Source organism: Athene noctua, chromosome 2 (genome assembly GCF_965140245.1).
Source record: "Athene noctua chromosome 2, bAthNoc1.hap1.1, whole genome shotgun sequence".
In the NCBI taxonomy this organism is placed as follows: Eukaryota; Metazoa; Chordata; class Aves; order Strigiformes; family Strigidae; genus Athene; species Athene noctua.
In genome coordinates this window covers 146323645-146348163 of record NC_134038.1, presented here as the reverse complement: position 1 = coordinate 146348163, position 24519 = coordinate 146323645, and the positions used below count along the sequence as shown (strand labels likewise).

The following is a 24519-nucleotide window of genomic DNA, read 5'->3' as shown; positions in this document are numbered from 1 at the left end:
CCGAGCAAGTATTGAGTTATCTTTCTCTCACAATTCCATTCCAGCTTCTAAAGACATACTGCTGTGGTATGAAGCTCTTTCAGAAAATTGCCAAATACAAGTTGTTGCAATGAGCCCTCATTAATCAATTCTCACTTCAAAGCTGGAACCATGAATAGCAGTTATTAGGGGTCATCTTTATATTTGGTCATATCTTCATTTAATGGTATGGGAGCCAAGCTTTTCACAGTTCTCAGAAATTCTTTCATTTGTTTGTTACTTATTGTAGCAGCTTCTGGCATCAAATACCAAATGAATCCCGGAGTATTAAGAGTTGTAGATCAATTTATAAGCTGCAGACATACGCCTAAATAAATTAAAAGAAGCAATTTCACTAGTTCGATGCAATTCAACATTTGCCAGATCCTTTTCATTTAATACTGTATTATGGTCTTAAAAAAGCGAAGAAAAAGCATTTCTGTTTAATATAAAGGTAATTGTTCTGTGCTTTACATTCCTTAGCTCTGGCAGTACCAGTAGTGTGTAGGAGCTTCTTGCTGGTGTCAAGACGGTTTAGCAGAATTTGGAAAAAGTTACTGACTGTGAAACGGGTTTTTTCCCCTCCACTTCTGAGGACATGAGCTTAAAAGGAAGAGAATATGTTTACTCCATCTGGATGATTTTTCCCTTACGTTCTTTTTTCCAGATAATCACTAATGTTGTATTAAAATAGTCTACTTCCAGAACCAAGATGTCCAGCTCTCCTCTTTCCTTTCCTAAATCTTTCAAGCACCAGGAACTGAATTTATTGATTGATGTAATGTATTAATACTCTCCAATGTATTGATACTCTTCATATAATATTATGTGAAGGTTTCCTAAGGGGGGAATTTAGAATGATGCACCCCAGTTAATTCAGGGAAGTATAGTATGTATCAACATTGCAAAAACTTCTGGTCCTTTTGGGATTAAAATTCCCTGGAGTGAACTGCCTTAAGACTGTCTTAACTCAAGGGCAAAAGGGAGGCTTCTCAGTCCAGTCATCCTGTTAATTTAGCATTCTTTCTACTTACATTTTCCAAGCACTGCAGAGCTGGTCTGTCTTTGTACATTTTGTTCAAAGAAAAATGATTTGTGGCCTGGGTACCTAGATTTGGCTTTCTTATCAAAGGCCCTTTCTGAATAAGAGATCTACTCCTTTTCAGACCCTTGAGGTTCACGCTGAGCCAGAGCCAACAGAAACTAATTTTTCTTACCTGTGTTTCTTCAGATCTACAGCTTTTTTTGATGAGTAGCAACATTTTGAACTAAAATGTTTATGAACTATCTCACTGTAAAAACAATTGGAATAGGAATGCTATGGGCTCTGTCCAAGTAGAACAGGAGTTTTAAAATACTTTAAACAATACTATTTACTACACAATTCTTACCAATTCTGAAGTAGTATTACAATACAAAATTTATTAACAGACTTTAACAAGTACAGTGATTTTTCTCTTGCTCTCTATGCTTGGATTTAAGAAAGTGCAATTTATCTTAGATGCATTGTTGCATTCAGGCAGCAGTAGAGTACTGAACTGAAAAAAATGAACTGTTTGCATGGAATTTAGATTAAAAAAATAATTTCTAAAGACTGTATGTGACAATTTTGTGAAATTGTCACTTGATAATTGCACGAAAGGCACTTATATTAAGATGATTGCATGATCATCTGAATCTACAGCTTTTGTCACAAGGTAAGGCTAAGATTCACTGTTACTTCTTACCAAATGCAATCTTTGAACATGAACTATTCTGATATTAGACCCCCCCTCATACTTCTTTGAAATTAAATTTCTGAGAAAGTCCGCCCTTCCCAGCTATTATAATTTGAAGGAAATTGAAATAATTGCTAATTTCATTACATTATTTTTCCATTACTTTGGGCATTAGATCACTGCTTATTAGATACTTACCATTGTCATGCAGTTTATTGGAATATATTAATAGAAACATGAAACTGGTCATGTAGTTTGGATTGGAAGCATCAGAAGTGTGTTTATGATAATTTTAAAGGTGGCAGGCCTAATTCAAACAGAAGTTGTTGATTAATGTGGAGATAGGAAGACAGTATGGTCCAGTACTGGGAAATATATAAAAGACAAAAAAAACCCAAAACCTCCCTTACACCCTCCCCCAACTTTTCAGCTGTTGTGAACCAGCACTGATTGTCATGCGAAGAGGTTGTTTATCGACATCTGAATCTTTTCTTCTTTATTCTAGCTGACTTTGGTCTTGCAAAGCAAAAGCAAGAAAACAGCAAACTTGCATCAGTAGTGGGAACCATTCTATACTCATGGTAAGTACTCCTGCTTACAACATTCAGTCCAGTGACCACCATCTTCATGGTTACTTTTTTGGAGCAGACAGGCAATTTACAATGGAGTAAGGAACAAGGTGAAAGCTACCTACCCACAGCTACTCTGCAGTAGTTGGTTGCCTACCTATTTTAATGTTGCAAATTCTTGCACATGTGGTTACTGGGGGTTAAATTGGTGCAAAAATGAAGTAACTGTGGTTGCGTAGTAACTTATTCATCTATCTATATCCTTATAGATAAATAAATGTGGTCTCAAGTTATTAAAAAAATATGTAAACAATGTAAATTAATTTTAATGTCTTTTAGAATCATAGAATCATTTAAAATGGAAAAGACATTTAAGATCATCAAGTCCAGCCATTAACCTAACACTGCCAAGTCTACCACTAAACCGTGTCCCTAACTGTCACATCTACACATCTTTTAAATAACTCCAGGGATGGTGACTCAACCACTTCCCTGGGCAGCCTGTTCCAGTGCTTGACAACCCTTTTGGAGAGGAAATATTTCCTAATACCCAATCTAAACCTCCCCTGTCACAACTTAAGGCAATTTCATCTTGTCCTATCGCTTGTTACTGGGGAGAAGAGACCCACCTCACAACAGTGTTCTTTCAGATAGCTGTAGAGGGCGATGAGGTCTCCCCTCAGCCTCCTCTTCTCCAGGCTAAACACCCCCAGTTCCCACAGCCACTCCTCGTACGACCTGTGCTCCAGACCCTGCACCAGCTTCGTTGTGTTTTGTAATTGTGGCTTCAGTTAGATTGTATGTGTGGACAGCTTACCTTCTGAAAAATATTTGAAATTGGTGCTAGTGGATTTGTTTTGAGTCAGTAGTCATATGGTTTTAATAATTGAACAGAAAAAATATTTTCTGGAATCTGAAATTTTCAGTGGTGGAAAAGCATTGCACTCATTGTTTACAATCTAAGCTTAGTAAATGCATAAATGACAGCTCTAAAATTTTGCCTTAGACAATACGTTATTCTGTCTGCTGAATGAGCTGCAGTTTCCTTTGGCATCCCATTTGTGAACAAGCCAAAGCGAGAAACCGTATTGTGTTAAACTGTGTACTAATATAGCTAAATTCCTAGATTACTACTGACTTGGGTTTTGTTTTCTCAAGAGCATGGGATAGAAAGCATTTCCTGTCCAAAAGTTTCCTCTCAATATGTAAACAGTGTATGTAATTGAGAGTATTATATGCATGTCAGAGTCTCTCAAACAAAAGTAGTTGTAGGCAGGACAGAGTATTGGTTTCTTATGTTGCATGATATATAATTAATAAACTTGTCTTTTAATTGAGGTTACTGTATTGGAAACAAAGGGAGCACATGTAATCTGTTTAAAAATCTAAATTGCAGATAGCACAGTCTCAGTATTCATCTAATAACAGTTGATGTATTCTGGGCTTGCCATTTAAGATGAGAATTTCTGTTGATTAAAATGCTAACATCAGAAATCAAGGAATTGCTAATTTGTGCCACAGTTCTGGATCTCTCTCTTCATTTGTAAAATTACTGGTTAAGTTTTTCCTACCCTAACAACTGCTTTATTAAGGTAATATTTTTACAGTATTTTCAGCTGGAACCTTGCAGATCCAAATATTCCTCATTCTTGCATGGTCTTGCCTAGCTTTACGACACTTTTTTGCATACAGCTGCTGTTCCTTCCCTTCACAGTCTATCTGTTGCTTCTACTCAATGTCCAGCTTTCTAAGGTCAGAAGTTGATTTTCTTCTTTTATAGACTTTCTGGTGCTCTTGTTCCTGCTGCTATACATTGCCAGTTCTAGCTCCTGTGAATAAAGTGAAGTTTATTTGGCATAGGGAATAGAAAAAGAAAACTACAGTGAATGACACACAAAGGATGTTGCACAGCATGCAGTCTATAATATTGTTTTCTGGTTTTGTCAGAAGTTTTAATTTACAAAATACCTGTCAATAAGGAGAAAAATCTAACAGAACATTTTATCCTAATTAAAACGGGAAGTGGTTTCATCCTAAATTTATTCTAAGAGCACTGCACTGGTTGGGGCACTGACAGTATCTTTCTCAGAAGTTTACAGGCATTTTCGATGTCAGTCTTCTTTTCTGCTGTGATGACCACATGTGATGACCTGCCACAATGTTTGGCTTGCACTTGCGTGCTTGTAATAAGTAATCAAATGTTTCAAGCTATTGGGGAAGCTACTGATGGCTCTTCTGAAATAAGAGGAAGAGTCAAGAACTTAGATATTCAGCAGTTGAATATAATTCATGTTGCCATTTTTGAAATTGTTACTTGTGATTTCTTAGTGCCAGAATGGCAATGATTGACAATCCCTAGAAACTGCTAAATCCTAAAATGACTTCAAGAATGAGTCCTTGTAATGTGTTAAATATTCAAGTCTCATACCTTGAAGACTGATGCTTATGCTGCTTCTTAGTGAGCAAAAGTAAGGTGATTGCAAAGCTGCAATTTGAGTGATGCACAATTTGTGAGTCATAGTTTGGGTAGTTAAGTGTAGTAAGAGTTTGGTGTAAGTAGTTATGTGCCATCTTTTTCAGGTCCTTTGAAATAATTGATTTGTTTTTTTCAGTTATAACTGGGCAGAGCAGCTGTTAATGGGAAGTTATTGCATTCTTTTAAACAACAGTTACAGCTAAACTGTCTGCAAGTTAGATCAGTGTTTATAAGTGTCAGGTTCCAAACCATGCCTCAGTGGCCCTCAGGGTCACCAAGTTGTAGTTTTCTTATCCTATCTACATTCACTTTTTTTTTTTTTTTTCTTTCTGCTAGATTCTGTCACTGATGTCTTTGGATTTTCACATGTCATTGAAAATTTTTATTTGAGAGTAGTGTTCTGTAGATTTAAATACCTTTTTTTTTTAATGTTTGTTTATACCACATTTATTATTATTCTCATACACTTTCTTTCTACATGGAAGTTCACATCACAGCTAGGACTTTGACAGTTCTTTTTCTACCTCTCTGTGTAGTTATTTGGATGTAGGCATGAGGATAAAAAGTCACTTAACGTGTTGCAGTCTCTCATTAAGTGGTCTTTAGGGACATTACTTGTCAGTTCTACTCCACAGGCTAAATCATGGAAGCAGTGGTCCTTGCCTGTCTGCTGTCAGAAAAGAGAACAAGGATACAGTACTGATGTAATTGTATTTAAAATGTATGCTTGAGTAATATTTAAAATGATAGCCTAAAGCATTAAAGTCTTTTCAATGTCATAATAATTTAAGAATGTTAAAAAGGCTTTGCAAACAGCTGAATGCACTGGATGGCACCTTCAAGGTACTCGTCTAGTACCATGTGTGACAGTGGGCTTTTTGATATGGAAACCTGTTCACAGGGAATGAGGTGAATTGATTGAGTATTTTAACATGTCATGAAGCAGAAGTCAGAGCCTATAGACTGAATTGTTTCTTTGACTAGAGTTTTTCTGTTAGTTTTTTTGTGTGATTTAAGTAGATATGAAGTGCTATAAAATACTCAAATATTGGGAATGCATATCTGCCAAGAGCAGCAATATTAATACCTGCACCAAAAAAAAAAAAAAAGAAAAAAAAAAGAAGAGAACGAACTGTGAGACAATATTGTCATTTTAGAAATTGTTTTCTTCTCAATTGACAGGATAATAGTTCTGGGTAGTTTGAGATGCAACCCGCCCTTCTTGGAGCACACAATATAATACAGAAACAAAATGATAAATTTCAAAAGTAGTGTCTGTTGCTTATTGTTTGAATTTGGCTGTGCAATGTTATGCAGAGTGGTTCAGATAAAAACGTATCACTATATGTGCCAAACATGTTTGTATTTGGAGTTGACTGAATCGATTTGCTAATGCAATTTTTCAAAAACTGTGTCGTCATAAAATAACAGCAGCCACTGTTTTATGTTTAAAGAGGGGCTTATATAATTATGCTTGGTAATTGTGATGGTTCTTAATTCTATTTCATACTAGGTTTTATTCTACTATTATACTCATTAAATTCCTTTTAATTGGTTATGTCCTTGAATTAAAAAATCCAGTAATGTGTAAGTTCAGAATTACACTTAATACATTAAAAATTGAGGAAAAGACTGCTTTAGGGAATTGGTAATGAATTCTAAGGTCTTTTTCCAGCTCATAAGTCACCAGAAACAATCTGCTCCAAGTTAGTGGTAACAGAATCTTTGTTATCCTGCTGTCTCAAAGGTTTTTCCAGAAGAGATGTAGCAAATTGTATATGGTTATAGAGAATGATGTTTCCTTTCATGTATACCTGCCATTACTTTGTTTCACAAAAAGGATTCTAAGTTAAGAGAGGACATGTCAAGAACAGATCAAGAGATACAAGTAAAAGTTAGCTGAGTCATGGTTGTGATAAGTGCTTTTGTAGTCATATATGTATACAGAAATTTTAGAAAAACTCTGGGAAATGAAGTAAACTTGAGATTGGGATGGGATAGAGAATTCCATCATAACTCCTTTAGAACTTGACTGATCTTGAAAAGCTGTTGGGAAACCATGAGGAAGAGCAGACACCCCCCAGGTATCATTAAGAAGTAGTTGAGAATGTTCCACGTTAGTTGGAGAGCTAACTTGATCTTTCTGAAACATAATTGTTTGAAAATACCGGAAGACTCATACACAGAACAATTGTATGTAAGATTTGGCTTTTTGTTCTAAGGTTGAAGTGTTTTCTCTTTGTGGTGTTCTGAGGAAGCTCTCGTATTAGTCATAATTAGAGGTACTATTTTGCTTGTGTCCCTCATCTATGCTGTGGAGGAGAAAATATTCCTTGATCTTAGTTTCTGTTTATGGACTAGACAGTCAGCATACTGTGTTATATTACCCAAATTTCTTTTTTGGTACCGGTCACTGCTTCTATTCATAACCATATCTTGTGAGGGCATACTTAAATATATGTGATATGATTTAATACAGAGATCTTCAGTAGCTTCTTCTTCTCATTGCTTGTTCTGGTGTCATGATAATTTTTTTCACTTATTTAAAGCTTTTTTGTGTTGGGAATGATAATTTAAGATGAGGGTGTGTGTTGTATTTTCATACATACTTAGTTTTTAGCCTGCTTTATGATGCTCTATGATCAAAATTATTATTGGTTTTCCGAGCAGTTCTTTCTTCCTCCAAAAATAACCTCAGAACCGTTTCACCAATTTCAACCAAATTTAAGAGTTTAGGTTCTTTCAATGTTTGTGAAAATTTGGTGATGGAAAGCAAGTAGAGACACAATTTAGTCATGTTGGTGAGAAAAGTTTTTAAGCTCAGCTGAAATGTTATCTTCCAAATAAGCTGCAGTACATGCTGTCATGTGACAGTAGTTTGGTGTGTTTAGATAACCAGGAGAATAGGAAACAGAAGGTACAATGGGGTGAGGGAGAGTAGAAGACTAGTGAAAAACTAGTCTTGTGCTAGTTTTGCCATTCATGGAACAGCTGGCTCCTGGAGAGGATTTGCTGATTTGGTTAGAAAGGTAACAGAAGTTAAATAATCCTTTCAGTATATTAATACAGCATTTTTATCAGATCTTCTGAAAGTTGATTAGTACAAGTGTTTACTCTGAGAATGAAACATAGTAATGAAGTGTAATGTGATAGGGTGGTTGCAGTTTAGATGAAGGTTTATAATAATGTGTGTCAGCAAAAAGTCCAATGCAATTGGAGGTGGAATTCACAGGGACAGCATAGCTGAGGACAGACAGATAAACCTGGCTTTATCTGTATGCCACAGTGCAGCTCTGAATAGAATGTTGTGTTTCATTATGGACATATCACGACTGGAAAAAAAAAAAAAAAAAAAAAAAAGATAAGCTGAGTGAACTTCAAGGAAGAACATTATAAGTAGTTGACAGAGATTACCTTATAGAAAGAAGACCGAATTATTAAAGTATATAAGTTTTTATTAAGTAACAAGTTTGTCTAGAAAACTGTCACCTCACATTTGAAATGTAATTAATACTACATCCAGTATTACATAGCATTATAAATGACAGAAGTCCCCATCATAAGACATAACTAGCCAGGAAAATTCAAAATGCAAAAAATTTTTTTTAAAAAAAAGGCAAAAAAATCTTGGACTAAAAGAAAACAGGCCACTTTGGAAGTCACATGGACTAGGTCATACAGATGTTTTTTTCTATTCTGAGAAGAATTGTTTTATAAAGCCATAGAAGTAGTTTAAAGTCATAGCATAGGTTTTCTTGATGAAAGGCAGCGTGAAAACATGCAGGTTAGTTTCTATACTTGTTTTCTAGCAAGTGAGTGGTGCTGATCTATCTTCTGAAGAGTTATTTTAATGATTGAAAAAATATAAAAATATATGTAATAATTTTATAGACTCCGTGATGAATTTAAACTGCTATTTAAAAAAAAATAAATTACTATTTTACCAACATCTTCTTAACAGATTATAATCCAACCATGTACTTCTTGGAAATAATTCTTCCTGTAGAACTTGTATAGCAATTATTTGAATGCACATTAATTATTATGTTATAATCCCTTTGGAAGAGATTATAATAGTGAATGAGCACTTTTTATGAGAATAAAATTAGTCATTTCATCAAACTAATTTATGAGTTTGTAAATGTCTTTTAGTGAAAAGTTACTGGTGTTTGTTTGCTAGAATTATTCTTATTTAATTTTTCTTTTAAGTAATGTCAAATGAGCTTTGTTTAGATGAACTATGTTACTATGACATTTGAACTGCAGGACTTAGTATACTTTTAGTGTTTCTTTCTGTTTTTTCCCATTCTCTTCTTGGGTGTCAGCCATATTGGTATCTTGACAGATCCTTACTATCTCTAAATCTTTACTATTTCTTGTTCTGCTTTCCTTTGCTGCTCAGTGTATGGTGTGTTGTTTTAATTCTAGTGCCATTATATGTCATCTTGCCGTCTTTGATGTTACCTTAATAGTGTGTTTGCCATTTTACCATGTCTTCAGTGGGCAGTTAAAGCTATTTCCTGTTTTCACTTGTGTCTTTGGCTTTAGTTTCTGATATGGCTTTTGTTCAGTTCCTTGCTTTTTTATAGTAGCCAGATTTCAAAGCTCTGTCAAGGTTTGTTCAAACTGCTTTAGTCTTTCCTTGGTTAATTTAATCTCTTTTATACTATTTCTTGGATTTTTTCACAGTTGAGTTTTTACACAGAATGATGTTTTTTGTTGTCATAATAACTTTAATGGTAGAATAGAGAAAGTACTGTAACAGAATAGAGTTCTTGGACTACGTGGAGACATTATTAGTGTAAGTACCAGTGAGAAGTGGCCATGTCTCATTGGACAAATGTTAATACTGGATTTTTAAGGATCTGCTCTCCTCTATTTACCCTTTTGTATATTGTACAGTAGTAGATTCACTGTCTACTTCAAGGAATGGCAGTACACCTGTGACTTAAGAATTACTGGAGGCATCTTGAGGTATGCTAGGCATCTGACTGAAAGAACAGCCATGTCAGGAACAGACTAACAAGCAGGAGGCTGAATGTTTGTAATACTTTTCTAGAATAATTGAAATAAAGAAAATAAGTAGGAGAGACATCTGGTTAAGAAATACTGTAAAAGGGCATTGATGCCTTTTAAATGAACAAGAGGTTCATGTTTGAGTCATCTGCAAGCAGAGCAGCCTCTAGTCTTCCCTTACATTTCCTCTCTTATCATAAGTGACCATATTTTCTGCTTGAGATGCATCCCTAGACTTATGAGGGTCTTTTTTAAAATGGACATTATGGAAGAGTCTGTTTTGAATGAAGGAGGGGAGAGGTAAAAATAAATTATTTGCTGAAACTGGAATAGCTTTTGTGGGTTTAATAATTTAAACTTCCTTTTAAATAAATTACATTGGCAGGTGACATCTTCCACATCTAGAGTCCTCAAACTTCTTGGTTATGGCTAATTATTGCTTATAGGAACATCATCAGGAGATTGAATTCAAATGCCTCATGATTTCAGACAGACATATATACCTGCATCTGTTCTGCTATCTGTTCTGCTGAAGAAAGTTCTTTTCCTGGGTTACTAATCAATGTCTAGGCTCTCCATAATTTGAGCTGCACAAGTAAAGGTCAATGATTTTATGACTGATGAGGTAGTACAGTGTTATCCAGGGATGTAGCAGTGAATTAGCTATATGATCCCAACTGCAAACAAGTCATGCGTGTATTTTTAAGGAGATCAAAGTGCCCAGTTAATAAATTGGGAGATGCAGGACTGTGTTGTAAATGTAATTTGTTGATTACTATTTACAGCTTAACACGTACAGTATTATCCTTCTACTTCCTATCTCAAGAAGAGTTGATAAAGGCTTTAGTTTATCCCTGAAAGGAATTTTATAGAGAATTTAGAGAAGAAAACTGTGAAATTAAATGGTTTTCCTCATCACCGGATCATGTGACAGTTCAATTTAGGTCACTTGTCCTATTTTACTTCTGGCCTGTTTCTCAAGGGTGCCTGTTACTGTGATTAGGGAGTGAGCTGAATAGAATGAAGTGGTATCTCAAACCTCTTACTTCCTTCTCTTTTGTCTTTGCTCAATTTCCCATGTAGCCTTAGTTTTTCAACTGATATTTATAAGTGAGCCACCAAGCAATACATTCTTTGTTTAATGTTAAAATATATAACAAGTTATGCCTAGATTATTATGTTATGATCCTGTGCCTGTATTTCGTCTACTGACTTTCATGAGGGTTTTTGCAGGCATCTGGATCAACAGACTTTATTTAGATTTGGGAATTCTAAATTTTGTGTAAAAGAAGGCAATGAAGTTATGATCTTACTCAGGTAAAATCTTCAGCTGTCTGCTTTCTTTCAGTTTGGTTTTTAATTTTTATTTTACATTTAATCCATAATAAATGTGATTGCTAGACAGCAATATAGTTATTACTTGTATATTAGGTTCCAGAAAATCCAAATGCTTGAAAAGTCATCTAATTCATACATTACTGTCAGAAACAAGTTACTGTCAGAAGAAAGTCTCTGTGTGACTGGGATTCATCTTGCTTATGTGTAGTCATTCAAAACCTAGGCATCTTATTCAAGTCAAGCAACTAGATGATTACTGAAAGTAACGGAAAAAACCAGGCACTTCAATAATGAATTTCATCCCTTCTATCTTAAACAACTATTTTATGATGAGATGAATCAAGCACTTGATGTGCCTGTCCCTCTCCATTTGCTGCAGATGGATATGGAGCACTAGCTTAGTTTAAATTTAGGTGAAATCAACACCTTATATGAAATCTGTTATTAAAATTTATTTATTTTAGGGCTGTTGTAGAATTGAATTTACTACTGATTGTGGTCTGCTTCTTGCAGATACTTACTTTTCTATGTCTCCCTTTCAGTTTTAAAAATTCATGCAATTTCTTGATGAGCTTGGTTACTTGGACAAAAGCACTGAACAAAGTTCATTCTGAAGGGCATATAGCTCAATAAGCAAAATCGTCTACCATTTTTAAATGTTCAGATTTCTGTTCCACAGATAAAAGGAAAGAACTTTTCTATTTTCTTGAGCTGTTTGTACAGTTACAGACTTAAGGCAATTCCTCAGAGCATTTTATAGGAAATTGCAGTTATAATTCACTGGAAAACATCTCTGATTGGAAGGAATCAATTCCTAGAGGTATCTGTCAGATGCATGTTATGAGTACCTTTTAGAATATGAGTGTTTCAGTTTTTATGTATATGGATAGCAGTTTACCACAACTTACAGATACAATTTATCTACTGCATTGCTGTTAAAACTGACAGCTTGACAATCTGCTAGATATTTTTGTATGAATAAGAACATCAGATGTGTGGACCATGCAGTGATGCTTGCCTCTAATAATATAAATCAAAAATCACATTGAAGGGAAATGTTATTTTGTAAGTTTCAGAACCTGGTTTATAATTCCACTTGTTTTAGACTTTGTTCCATGAGGTGTCTGAAGGAATGACAGGTGTAAATTAAAACTTTATTGTGTTTTTCTGGTTTCAGCCTCCCAGAATCTCTGTATGTAATACTGGAACACTAAACTACATATTAATGATACTTGGATTTGTCCTTATAATTTACTCAGAGGTGCATATGATAATCTTGAAAATTCAGAAGCATAAAAAAGTTGAAAGAACTGTGCACAGTTTGAGCTTAATTAGATAACTGTATTTTCATTACAGTGTGAAAGGTGATACTTCATGACATTCTTTAGTAGTAATAAGACAATTGAAGGAAGAAGCAGCTTGCTATAAGCATCACTGTCTGTAATGTAGCATGCAAGACTTTTTAAACTGTTCTTGAAACAAGTTTTTAAAAAAGTGACAGCCTAGAAATGTAGTAGTTTTACATAGGAACTCCCAACAAGGTTTTTTTTCCATAGCAACAGATACAGCGTATAGACAAGAAGGCCAAATTCAAACTGAATTGTATCTTTATGGGATATTTTCCCAAGATACCTGCACACTCTATCCTGATGAGGGGAAAAAACCTTGCAAATAGTTGCTTAAATTTTTTAGAAGTTTATAGAAGGCCTTCACTGGGGATAAATGCACATAAAAGCCCATTAAACTCCAATACTCATGGTCTGCTTATAAAGGATATTTAAATATTGATAAACTTTGGTCCTTGCATTATGTTGAGAGTTCTCTCAAATTTTGTTGCCATTGTAAATTGGTAGTATTGTACACTGTAAGTGCTCCTGAATTGCTGTATTTCTGAAATGAAATACTCACAGAATACTGCTTTGGCTGGAAAATTCTAGAAAATGTATCTTTTAGTAGTACTGTGTATATTTGTATGCACATATATATATATATATATGGACACACAGAGACATGCATACACACATATATGTAAAAATCAGTAAGGATGTTTATACTTGTGGAGAAGGTAATTCGGTTTAGATAGGATAAGACAGATACCTCCATGGTTTTTTTTAGTTTAATTTGTTGTTCCACCTTGTCAAACTAAGCATAGATTGGTTTATCCAGCTAACAACACTGTTTCTGGCATAACTATATTCGAACTAAGTTGTCATGTTTATGTCTTCCATGCTTTCAAGTCTATACGTTCCTATACTTTAATGAGAATTCTTGGCAGCCTTTTTGTTCTGCCTGCTGCCGCTGATGCTAAAGCAGAAGACTGAAATTACACAGTGGTGTCCCAGCAAGTAGCCAGTTGCCATATGTGGGAATCTTTGGAGCATGTTGTTTTCGAAGATGGGAACATTTAGATATGGATGTCTCTTGGACAGCATACTTGGTGAACATGGGTGAAGTGTATCCTTCAGTTTTAAAGATACTTTTTAAAAAGACACTTGTGCAATGAGGTACTTTTTTAGTACTGTTCTATAAGATTCAGAAAGAACTTGTTTTCCCTGAAGCTAAAGGTTCTTATGTGTAAAAGCAGTGAAAATATAAAGTTGCTACAAAAAAAAAAAAGTCTGTCTAAAAAATACATGTATCTTTTCTAACTGTCAGACATGTTTGTACTTGCAGAAAAAGTAGAGTTCAAAGATGGGAGAACACATAATAGTTGAATATACCTCACTGGTCTTCTACTTCTGAGTGTGAACATGTAAGTCTTCACAATAAAACTGCTGTTTTCAGCAGCTTTTTGTATAGGCTTTATGCTCTGAAAGAGGAACTGAGAAGAGATACGCTGAAGCTTTTTACATATTTTATTGGATTACTTATATTTTGATTGACTAAATTTTTGTTACTTAGAAAACGCTAAAAGAAAAGTTTCAGTTGAGCATTATGAACTAAGAGTAAAACTGAAAGTTGTGCTTCAGTGGAAGCTGCTTTTATATTTATAAAGCTGGCCTCTTGGCAGTTGTATTTAATATCTCTCTTCCCTAGAAAAAATTTCACAAATTTCTGCCAGTAGCAGTTGTTTTTAGGGCTGTGATATAAACTGTGTCAATGAAATGATTCCAGGGGACAAAAAAAAACAGTTGTGGAAAAAAAACCCCAGACCAGTCATACCACTCCTGGGCCAACACAAGGATTTGCATAAACATATGATGATGAACTAGATTAGAGAACTGACCTGGCTGAAAAATAATTTGTCTTATTTTTCATGTACGTCAGGTCTTTGATCTGATGCACAATGCAGCTGTAGTGGTAGTTGTGCCGGCACAGCAGAGCAGACAGTGGTAGTAAAGAGTGACTGAGAGCAGCAGGAGCAAAACACCTTGCCTTGCAGTATTTTTCAAATATACAGCCTAAACAACTTGCCACATGTGATGATGTCTTGGCCTTCACAGTTTCATATTTGCTCTAAGTTTTGCTGGGTAAAAAAAGTAGGTATGAGTGACTCCTTGCACTTGGGGATTAGGAAGAGGACCTTGCACTCTGAACATGCTTCTACCTTGAATATTTAATGAATTTTGTTATGAAGAAGATTTTTTGTTTGTTTCTGTTTAACAAAGCAATAGGTAAAAAGAACAATAAACTTTAAAAAAAATGTCACTTGATTTGTATTAATATGTGACATGGTGAATTAGAAGTGAATTGTTGACAGTTTTTCATGTGTTCTAGAATACTGTCTTACTGCACTGCTAGAGGCCTTAAATTATTCTTCAAAGAATATATTTGGCATCTCTAAGCAATAAGATATAATGTTAGCACACATAAAAGCTTAGAAGTTTGTAAATGCAAAGAAATATGAATCAATTTTTTAATTTTAACTGGATGCCCGTATCTTTATTTTAAAACTGTAAAATAAAAAACCCCAAAAGGTGGAGTAGAAAACATCTGCTTCTATTTTAGAGAGAGACACACTGAATATGTGCTGAAGGAAAGCTGCAAGTTAGTGATTTCTCTAAACTGTCAATCAACAACAGTGTAGCTGAGAGCTACACTGGTTTATTACTGGGATTTTGTTTTTACACATTTCTCAGTGCTCATTAACATTTCAGATTGAGACAGACTACACAACTTTAATACTATTTGCAGTGAAAAGTGTCCTTCTGCATCAAACAAGCCTTTTTTTTAAAAAAAGATTTTAGTAAAAACATGAGAGGTATCATGTAGTCTGCTGTATCCTACAGTTCTTAGTGGCCTGTCACTGACCTCAGATTGGTTTTGCCTCTGTAAACTAAATTATGTGAATGTAGAGGAACTTTCTGGGCAGAGACAGGCAATGCTTGGACTAGAAAATAAAACTGTTGAGATTACACTGATGAGAGAGCAATTATACACAAGAAATTTACCTCTCTTAGTGAACGTGACCCATTTAAAAATTACATACCCCACCTGATGGCAAGAGGATTTATTACAGCGTAAAATTGCAAACTGAAGGTAGTAAATTTCTTCCCTATCCCCATACATTTAAAAAAATGGTGGAAATGATGAATTTTTCTGTCATCAGCAGCAGAGGCTTAGGATGCCTGTAAAGGTGTCTTTTGTGAGGAAGAAATTTTATACCTATAAAATATTACAAAAATATTTAACATAATTTGTAGTAAGAAAAATGTATACAAGTTAAAAGACAATGTACTGAAATATTATAGAATTATTTCGCAATACATTTCAAAACAGAAAACTGAAGGCAAAATTTTTAACTCGTGATTGAGAATCCTGTTCCAGCTTCATCACTCAAGGGATAGACAGAATATCCCCAAAAGGCTTGTGTTGAATTCTTCCTGTAGGTGAGAAATGCAAATAGCTTTCAGCAGTGTTCACAGAAGCTTTTTATTCAGACTGTTGCTTTTGTGGCTCCTGTTTCTTTTTCCGTTGCTTTTAGTGGTAATTATGAAGCTATAATACCGAATGCGTATCTGTAGCTTACAGCAAACTATCCAGAGAAAGATTGTGACAAACAGCAACTGCTTTTCTATTTTAGTTTTTTCTGCTTTGGGAGGATGCTGATGGTGAACAGCTTTTTTTTTTTTTTTTTTTTTTTTTTTCCCCTTATCTTCCCCACCCCCTTCTTTCTGTGATTCAGATAACTGATTATGGAGTAGATCTGTGTTTTTTCATACTGGACTCCAGACACTCACAAATTATCCTGCAATACTTTAATACAATGAAAACAGGCTGCCTGGTTCATAGAAACCTAGAAATGGTGCCCAAACACAACCATACCCTTGATTTTCTCATTCTTTGGACTGAAATTGGTGGTCTTGTCCCTTTTTTGAGAAAATAGATATTCATTGAAACAGAAGAGAGTTTAAAGTGATATAAGGCTTTTTTTTTTTCCACTTTTATAACAGTCAAAAGTAGAACAGGCTGCCCAGAGAGGTTGTGTAGTTTTTAACTTAAAAAATTTTCAAGACACTATTGGATAAATCCCTGGTTAGCCTGGGCCAGAGAATGGCAGTCTCATTTTTATAGTGAACTGTGGCAGATTTTGTTAAAAAACCTTCCTCTACTTTGCTTTGATGAGTTCTGCTAGCTATAATGGCTATCCATTGCAAGCAATTATTCTAGATATATTATCAAAGACATCTGAATATCTAAAGCTAATAGAAGCTGCAGAGACTTTTAGTATTTGGGATTACAAAAAAAAAAAAAAAGTTTATCAGTATGTGGCAAACTTGTCTACCATCTCTCCTACTGTCCTGTCTGCAACAGTGGCAATAAATCAGTACCCACAGGGAAGAAAGAATAGGATAGGCATATTTGATATGTAGCTAGCTTCCAACTATTTTCAGCTTGGATTCCTTCTTGAACTAGTTATGGTTTCTAGGCATGAGTGCTTGTATAGCCATCACAACTGCAGGAATATACATCAAACTTTAAATAATCAATTGGAGGAATCATAAAGACTAAAAGCAATAACGTGGTCATTTTTAAGATCTTCTGCAGTGGTGTATGCTGCTTATTTATTTACTCTTCCCACCTCTTCTGAGAGTTAGTCTTGAAGAACCACTCTTGTTTTAATTAATCCATAACTGTTGAGTTGAAATCATGTCTCATTTGAAAATACTCCTCATACTGTAGGATGACATGCACCAGCTTGTGCTTACACCTGTTGGAAGCACATGGATTAACCAGTGAACACTGTACCAAGACAACTCACGAGTGGCATAATGAAGTTCCGTGCAGCCTGGGAAATCTTCACTGGTTGTGTCCCATGTAAAGTCAGCCTGATAATATTGACAAAATTTCTTGGAAGCTTTAGAAACTCTAGAAAATTAATGCTGTTTTGAGAACATTGTCCCCTCAGCTCCTCCTTTATTCCTCCTCCAAATTCAGGACTTCTTCCTTCAGTTTGGAACTTCTATCCACTAATGATTAATGTGAATATGAGGTAATCCGGTGAGGATAGTCATCTTTCATATAGATGTGTCATAGTACGAGTGTAGCAGATTCAGATTGGGACAGTCTGTTTGTAAATCTCTGTTAAAAGTATTCTTAAGTGAAAACCATGACAAAATAACAGCAGTGATCAAAATTACAAATGAAAGCTTGATTGCAAAAATATCGCCAAGGCCATGTAGAGGTGCTTTGGTGAAATGTGTTTGGTGTTTTCTGAGTAGCACAAATATTGACAAGTTTTTTATTTTTTTAAATCCTAATTAAAAATGTGGGGTACTATGGAAAGCTATCTTCTGTATTTGAAATAGCTGCTTGATTTTTGCAAAAGTGTAGTTCAGAAGAAAAAAACCCAGATAACTCATATTAAGCAATGGATTAATTAAATTCAAGATTCATTTTAAGGCTGTTGGCATAGGCTTTGTTATTAAATATAAAAGCAATGCTGATACGTTGAGCAAGAGTGAACTTTATGAGAAATAGTTATAAACTGTTCAAGGATGCTGAGAATTTTGAGAACTATTTTGTGGATATATTTCTGTGTCTTTCATTTAGAAGAATTTGGTCTTGCTTTTGTTTTGAACACTTGTTTAGTGAAGGACTCTCCTATAGTTAACATAATGCTGCTGAAGTAAGCTTTTTCAACTTGAATATGTAATCTGGAAATGAGCAGTGATTTGTAAACCTAGAGGAAAACTGTAGTGATTATCTTGAATATGTTAGCTGTGAGAACTAAATGACTAACTGTATAAGTATCTGCTGCCTCTTTTAATAATCAGGACTCTTGATATCATAGAGTATAGCATCAGTACTGCTGCTTCACGGCAGTATGATCAACTCTTGGAGCAATGGAAATGAAATTCTTTATCAGATCCTAGAGTTTCTCTCTTTATGTATTTCATTTTGGCAGTGAATGCATTTTATGATGTGGACATCTGTTTGCTAAAAATTTAATTAATGCCACTGTCCTGTTTGAGTGAATCAAGATCTCTTAATATAAGAATTAAAAGAAGAAGAATCCTGCCCTTACAAGTAAACCAAAAAAAAGGTCATTATAATGCTGCACGCTTAAATTAATTTCCAGTGATTGTGGCTAAGATTAATTTTGTAGGATTTTTTTGGAATAAAATTCAGAGATTGGTTCTATTCATTCTTTCTGGTCTTGACCGGGCAGTGAGTTTAGACACAGTTGTCAGCTGAATTAGACAAATTGTATGTACTCCCACCACCCTCCTGTTTCTGGGTGGCAGTGTACAGGAACAGAACTGGATACTTTCTCTGCTTGGCATCCCTCAACAGTGTGGATTCAAAAGATGCAACTCGACTGCAGAACTGTTTTGCTAGTCAACGAGTACCCCACCCACATTTCTAACTAGCAGATGGTGAGGCAAGCCTGTAGAACATGTTTGAGGGATTTCACTGTATCTCTGAAAAGTAAATAAATAATATTTTAAAAATCTACATAAAAACTAAATTATAGAATTAATTAGCCATGAGAGCATAGCATCATCTAAGTGTAGGATTTTATATTCTCTGTAAAACTTTCCTGGTCACTTCAGATAAATATTACCTCAGTAATTTAAAGTACTTCTTAAGCATAAGGCAGTATTTATTTAAGGTTTTGGTCATCCTAATGCTCTAAATAACTGACTAAAAGCCCTTGTTCTGGAGGAAAAGATAAAGTAGTATTCTGCTGCAAGCCCTCCTTTTGATGTAACAAAAAAAGGGATTAGATATGCATTTAGAACAAGAATTCTTTCAGCATAAATAAGCAGACCAAATGACTTCATTAACTTCCAGCTATTATGCGTTTGTGTGAAACCATGCTAAATCTACAACCCTGTGAGTGGTACATTTTTCAGTGATTTCCGAATCATAGTAGTAACAAATACATTTTTCCTAGTCACAAGCCCAGTGGACTGCTGTTTGCTCTGGACATCAAGCCTAGGTTCTTCCTTACTGTTCATGAATACAGGGTTCTGCAGGCCAGATCATGGTTGCTTCTGTTTCTCTCTTGATTGTATACAGTTTATTTTTTCTGTGACCTCTTTGTGACTTTTTGCATAGTTACATAGATTTGACTTGAATAATTTCAGTTTGGGATTTTAATATTATTTAGTAATTTTAAAATAGTGATTTATAACTTTTTCTCTCTTCATGCATGAAAATTATCACTAGAATAAAAGGTTGTAAAATTCAAGTCAGATGTATTTTTCTGAATAGGAGCATGTTTAGAACTTTACTAAGACGGGGGCTTTGCCTTTTTGAGCTCACCATCTATATGATAAGTTGCAGTACTGATGTTTGCTATAACAGACACATTTAAGATGTAAAAATGAAATTTCCGCAAAGTCCTCTACTGAATTAGTATCACAGTGAGGAACGAAGGCAGGTTAATTACAGAAATGGTTTTATGTTCTAACACCATGTTCAACATCCTGTATTCCCCTCTGTGGTTATGGAACAGCAGCAGCAGCAAATTTCAAGAAAAATTACTAATTAGGTTTTACCAGGAATCTGTATCCTGCTTGATCAATGTAATCAGAAATGCATGACCTGTCAGTCTCTCTCACTTCACCACGCTGTGACCTCTGTTCTGACTTTATGTTCTGTTAAGATCACCTAATTTCTCTTCAGCATAATAGTTTATCAAAGAGGCCTTAACCCATTTATTTTAAAAATCTGGTTTCTGAACTTTGTACATATCAGCAGCACACCTTATAGCAATATACTTTATCCAGACTGCATCATTAATTGAATGTACACAGTGCCTCTCAGCTTCAAAATAAGGCATTTTACCAAAGAAATCAGTAGTATAATCCTGAAGTTGATACAGTGGTTCCAAATTCTAAGCTGAAAGGAGAAGGCAAGCAAGTAGATTTTCAAGTTGATTTTGCAGATGAAAGGAGTCAAGTATTTTTTATATCTCTGAATAATTACAGAGAGAAGATGCTAAGTGAAAAAAACTCATGTCATGTGATATGACCTTTACTTACTGCTAAGACTTGAACTCCAGCATCAGAGTATCCCTACTAATGTAAATTATCATCATCGAGGTTTATGAAATGTGCTGAGGAAATTAAGAGAAGGAAGTGGAGTCTGCTTTGTACTGAGTCAAAACTGAAATTACTGCCACCTTCCATTTGCTTTAAATAGATATTTACAATGGATTTTTTTTTTTTTTTTTTTATTGTCATTCGGCTGGCTGTTGAGTGTTCATGTGGCATCCTCACAGGGAATGCATTACAGCAATATTAAGACAATGAAAATGATATAATGTTTATTTACTCACATTAAAAGCAAAATCATATCCATTAGCATTCTAAATATAGAAATCTTATTCAAATCTTTCTGGTACCTGAATCACAAGATGATGTGATATATTTATCTGTCTAGTCCATTTTATTGAAATGCCATCATTGTAAACAAGTTCTCAATGCTGTAGTTCATTTGTATCCATTAAGTCCAAAGACATTATAACATGAAATGAGTGGAAAGGACAAGTGAACAAAATATAAACCACTAGTGTGAGAAGAGCTGCAGCAGAAGTGGAAAAGCTACTAATTATATTTCCACTTAAAGAATTTGACTGGTAATGGAAATAAATGCAACCTTTTGACCATAATTGTATGTGCTCTGAAAATATGTTATAGTGACCAACTGAATATTGGATGGATTATTTTTTTTAAAAAAAGCGCCTACTTCTAGGTGAATTAATTAAACGCTTGTGGGTTGCATTGCTTTTTACTTAGCCCTGAAGTTGTAAAGAGTGAGCCGTATGGAGAGAAGGCTGATGTCTGGGCTGCAGGATGCATCCTTTATCAGATGGCAACTCTGAACCCACCGTTTTACAGCACCAATATGCTCTCCTTGGCAACTAAGGTATTTGGATTTGCCAGACCAACTTATTTCTGCATATGTTCATTAGATCCATTAGAATTTATGTTTAAGGTTATAGAAGCATAAACTGCTCTCTGATCTGATGTGTGAATGAGCACAAGTATTTATCACTGTATGAATTGCCATCTTGTCCTTCTAATTGCAAAAATTGCTTGTAAACGTTAGTATGTAATTACCTCTCGGACTAGTTGCATTTAGTGACAGGAGCTTTAGATATATACAATTTCTTGATGTACTATAATACTGGATTTTCTATAGCATTGTATATTACACCTTAGGATGTGATCATAAATAAAAATGTATAATTGTTTGGGTTTTTTAAATGTTTTCCTTATTCAGATATTGTAGCCCTTTGATTTACACTGATTATGTGCATTAATGTGTATACATGGTTAGAAGTGACATTCTTCATTAGAAGATGTGTTCTAAGTTGTTCTGGAAGTTAGAGCTGATGATGTAATGCCCATAGGGTTGTTTCAAAGAACAATACTTATCATATGGGATCTTCAAATAAATAACAGAATATTTTTCTTCAATTAACTGTAGATTATTTGTTTTGCAGATAGTAGGGGCTATGTATGAACCTGTGCCAGAAGGACTGTACTCTGAAAAAGTGTCGTTTACCATTAAGAGGTAATTACTCATCTAGTTTTATTCTGACATCTTGCTGAAAAGATGTTTTGTTTTGCATGTTTCCAGCAGTGCTAATGTGACAGTTCCCTGACTTTAGCAACTGCCAGCATTTGTCTCTAAATATGAACTATCTTATGATTTAAAGAAAAACGGCATTATCTTCATAGCCTGCTAGTAATATATGCCATATAGTTTCATACATTCAACTGGAAACTCAGGCCAGTATAGTCAGCACATTTATCGAGCCAGTATAGACTTCATACTTGGCGGTGAAGTTTAACAATACCAGTGCTCTAATTAATTCCCTACACACCAATTTCCCACCCCTGAAAATACAGCATTTTGAGTCATTTTGAAGTGGAGTTTATGGTCAAGGATGTAACCCTGTTGCAATATATTATTTATAGATCACTGTATAATCGCATTCATAGTTTTGTGGGTTTACTTGGCTGATAGAAATATGTTTCCCACTATCTTCAATTTCTATTAGCAGGATAGCAGAGATAACAAAGCAGAGATAACAGAGTAATGGAGGAAAAGATGAGCCTGTATTTGTTCCACTCACTTATCACATATTTCTCTTAGCTATGGTTACATTTTCCTGGTGATAATGTAATGTGTAAGGCAAAGTATAGAGAGTGAATTGGTGCATTTCTATGAGATCTAGCTCTCTTTTATTTTTCCATTTTAGAAAAACTCCACTTAGCACAAAAAAGCTTTTTTTTTTTTCTTTTCACACAGATGTTGCGTTCCATCTCTAAAAAGCACTTTGCTCTACAAAGACTGTAACATTTTTATACGGTGTTTCGTTATACAAAAAGGTTTCTGTTGTTTAAAGACCTTGAGTATGAAGGACAACAATGGAGGGGATAGGAGATAACAGAACTAACATTTATATTTAAGAAGTCCTGAAATGAATTTTAGTATTTTAAATACTTACAGATGTTTGTAGTTAGAATAACTGGCTTTATTAATTCATTGCTCATTATTTAAGAATAGTATGGTAATCTCAAATGCATCCAGAAAATATCTTCCAGTCACATCGTATCAGTATTGATATGTATTACCTTCTCTTACAAATTTTACACACATCTTTATCAGTGACTTACATAAAGTTATGTGAGTATCTGGCCCTCTGTCTTTTCCTTCTTTTAATTTCTGATAATAATGAGAAACTCGATAATAGGAAGTTTTTGAGGGTTTTCCCAAGGCCAGCTATTGAGTTACTTATGATTGTAGATACTGTGACTGTATTAAACAGGTTCACTCAAAGTTCCATATCATCATGAGACTGGCTGCTATGGAGGCTAACTGTTTTAAATAGATGATTAAATAGGTATTTGCATGAAAATATTAAAATTAAGTTTTCCTATCACATAAGAATTTTTCTGCTTATTTTAATAATAGTGGGAAGCATAAGATGTTTTTTAAAAAAACGTCGATTCACTTACTATGGGTTAATCCTGAAATGAAATATTAAGTTTACATTTTGGTTTATGCTTTGCGAGATATTTATAAAGAATAAAGAACATTAAAGGAAAGCAGTAATAATGAGACTTTACTTAAAATATAGATGAGAAAACATTAACAGAATTTGAAAAGTTCTTTCAAATGACTGAAGCACAACACATATTCAAAGATGGATGTCATAAATAGAAAAATAATTTATTGATAACAGTTAGAAAAAACATTGAAAGCTTCATGTTGCAGCTGTTAATTTGCATTTAGTGTTATCATTATTATTATTCAATATTGTTATTAAAATACAGTTTTATTGGATTAATCTAAAGTTCTGGAATCATAATCATCAAAGTCTTTCAGAGCTGAACATCAATCTACTCAGTGTTTAGTCATAAATAAATAATTTATTTCTAGATGCATGGGAAATGGATTTAGGACTTATCAGAATTCTTTTATAGCTCACATTGTTCTTGGAAATTTTGACCAACTTCCATGGATTAAAATAAAAAATTAAAAAGAAAAAATCAAATGGAACATTTCTTAAGGTTGAAAAACTTGCACCTGTTTAAAGGAAATATAAAATTTTAAATAAAAAAGATTAACAATGTTATGAAAATTAATGAGTTGACTCAAAGGATTTAAGCAAATTTAAACAAAAAAGATTAAAATCAAGAAGTTCAAGTACTGTAAAACATTTTCAAACCCACTACTTTACATGGCAATTATATTTATTTAGAAAGTACTGTTTTAGAAATAGTAAAATCATTCTGTGGCACTTTCTTTAAAGAGGGTGTTGGGTTAAGTGCGTCTATATGCTAGCTGGCTAATAGTACTCTACGGAGAAATCATAGTAATTATCAGGGTCACTGGAGTTTATGGATTTAAGACAGTTTATGGTACATGCAGGACTGTCCCTATCAGCTTTCATGTCCTACACTGCATACAAAATATT

At 34.4% G+C, this 24519-nt stretch overlaps 1 protein-coding gene across 1 annotated transcript in view; it reads left to right on the top strand.

The window, feature by feature from the left end:
- NEK10 (NIMA related kinase 10) overlaps positions 1-24519 on the top strand; it is a 104295-nt gene that overhangs the window by 31651 nt on the left and 48125 nt on the right. Inside the window, exons 22-24 of the mRNA XM_074898101.1 lie at positions 2242-2317; positions 21326-21455; positions 22036-22106. Of these exons, the coding sequence (XP_074754202.1) occupies positions 2242-2317; positions 21326-21455; positions 22036-22106 (277 nt within the window). The remainder of the gene's footprint in view (positions 1-2241; positions 2318-21325; positions 21456-22035; positions 22107-24519) is intronic.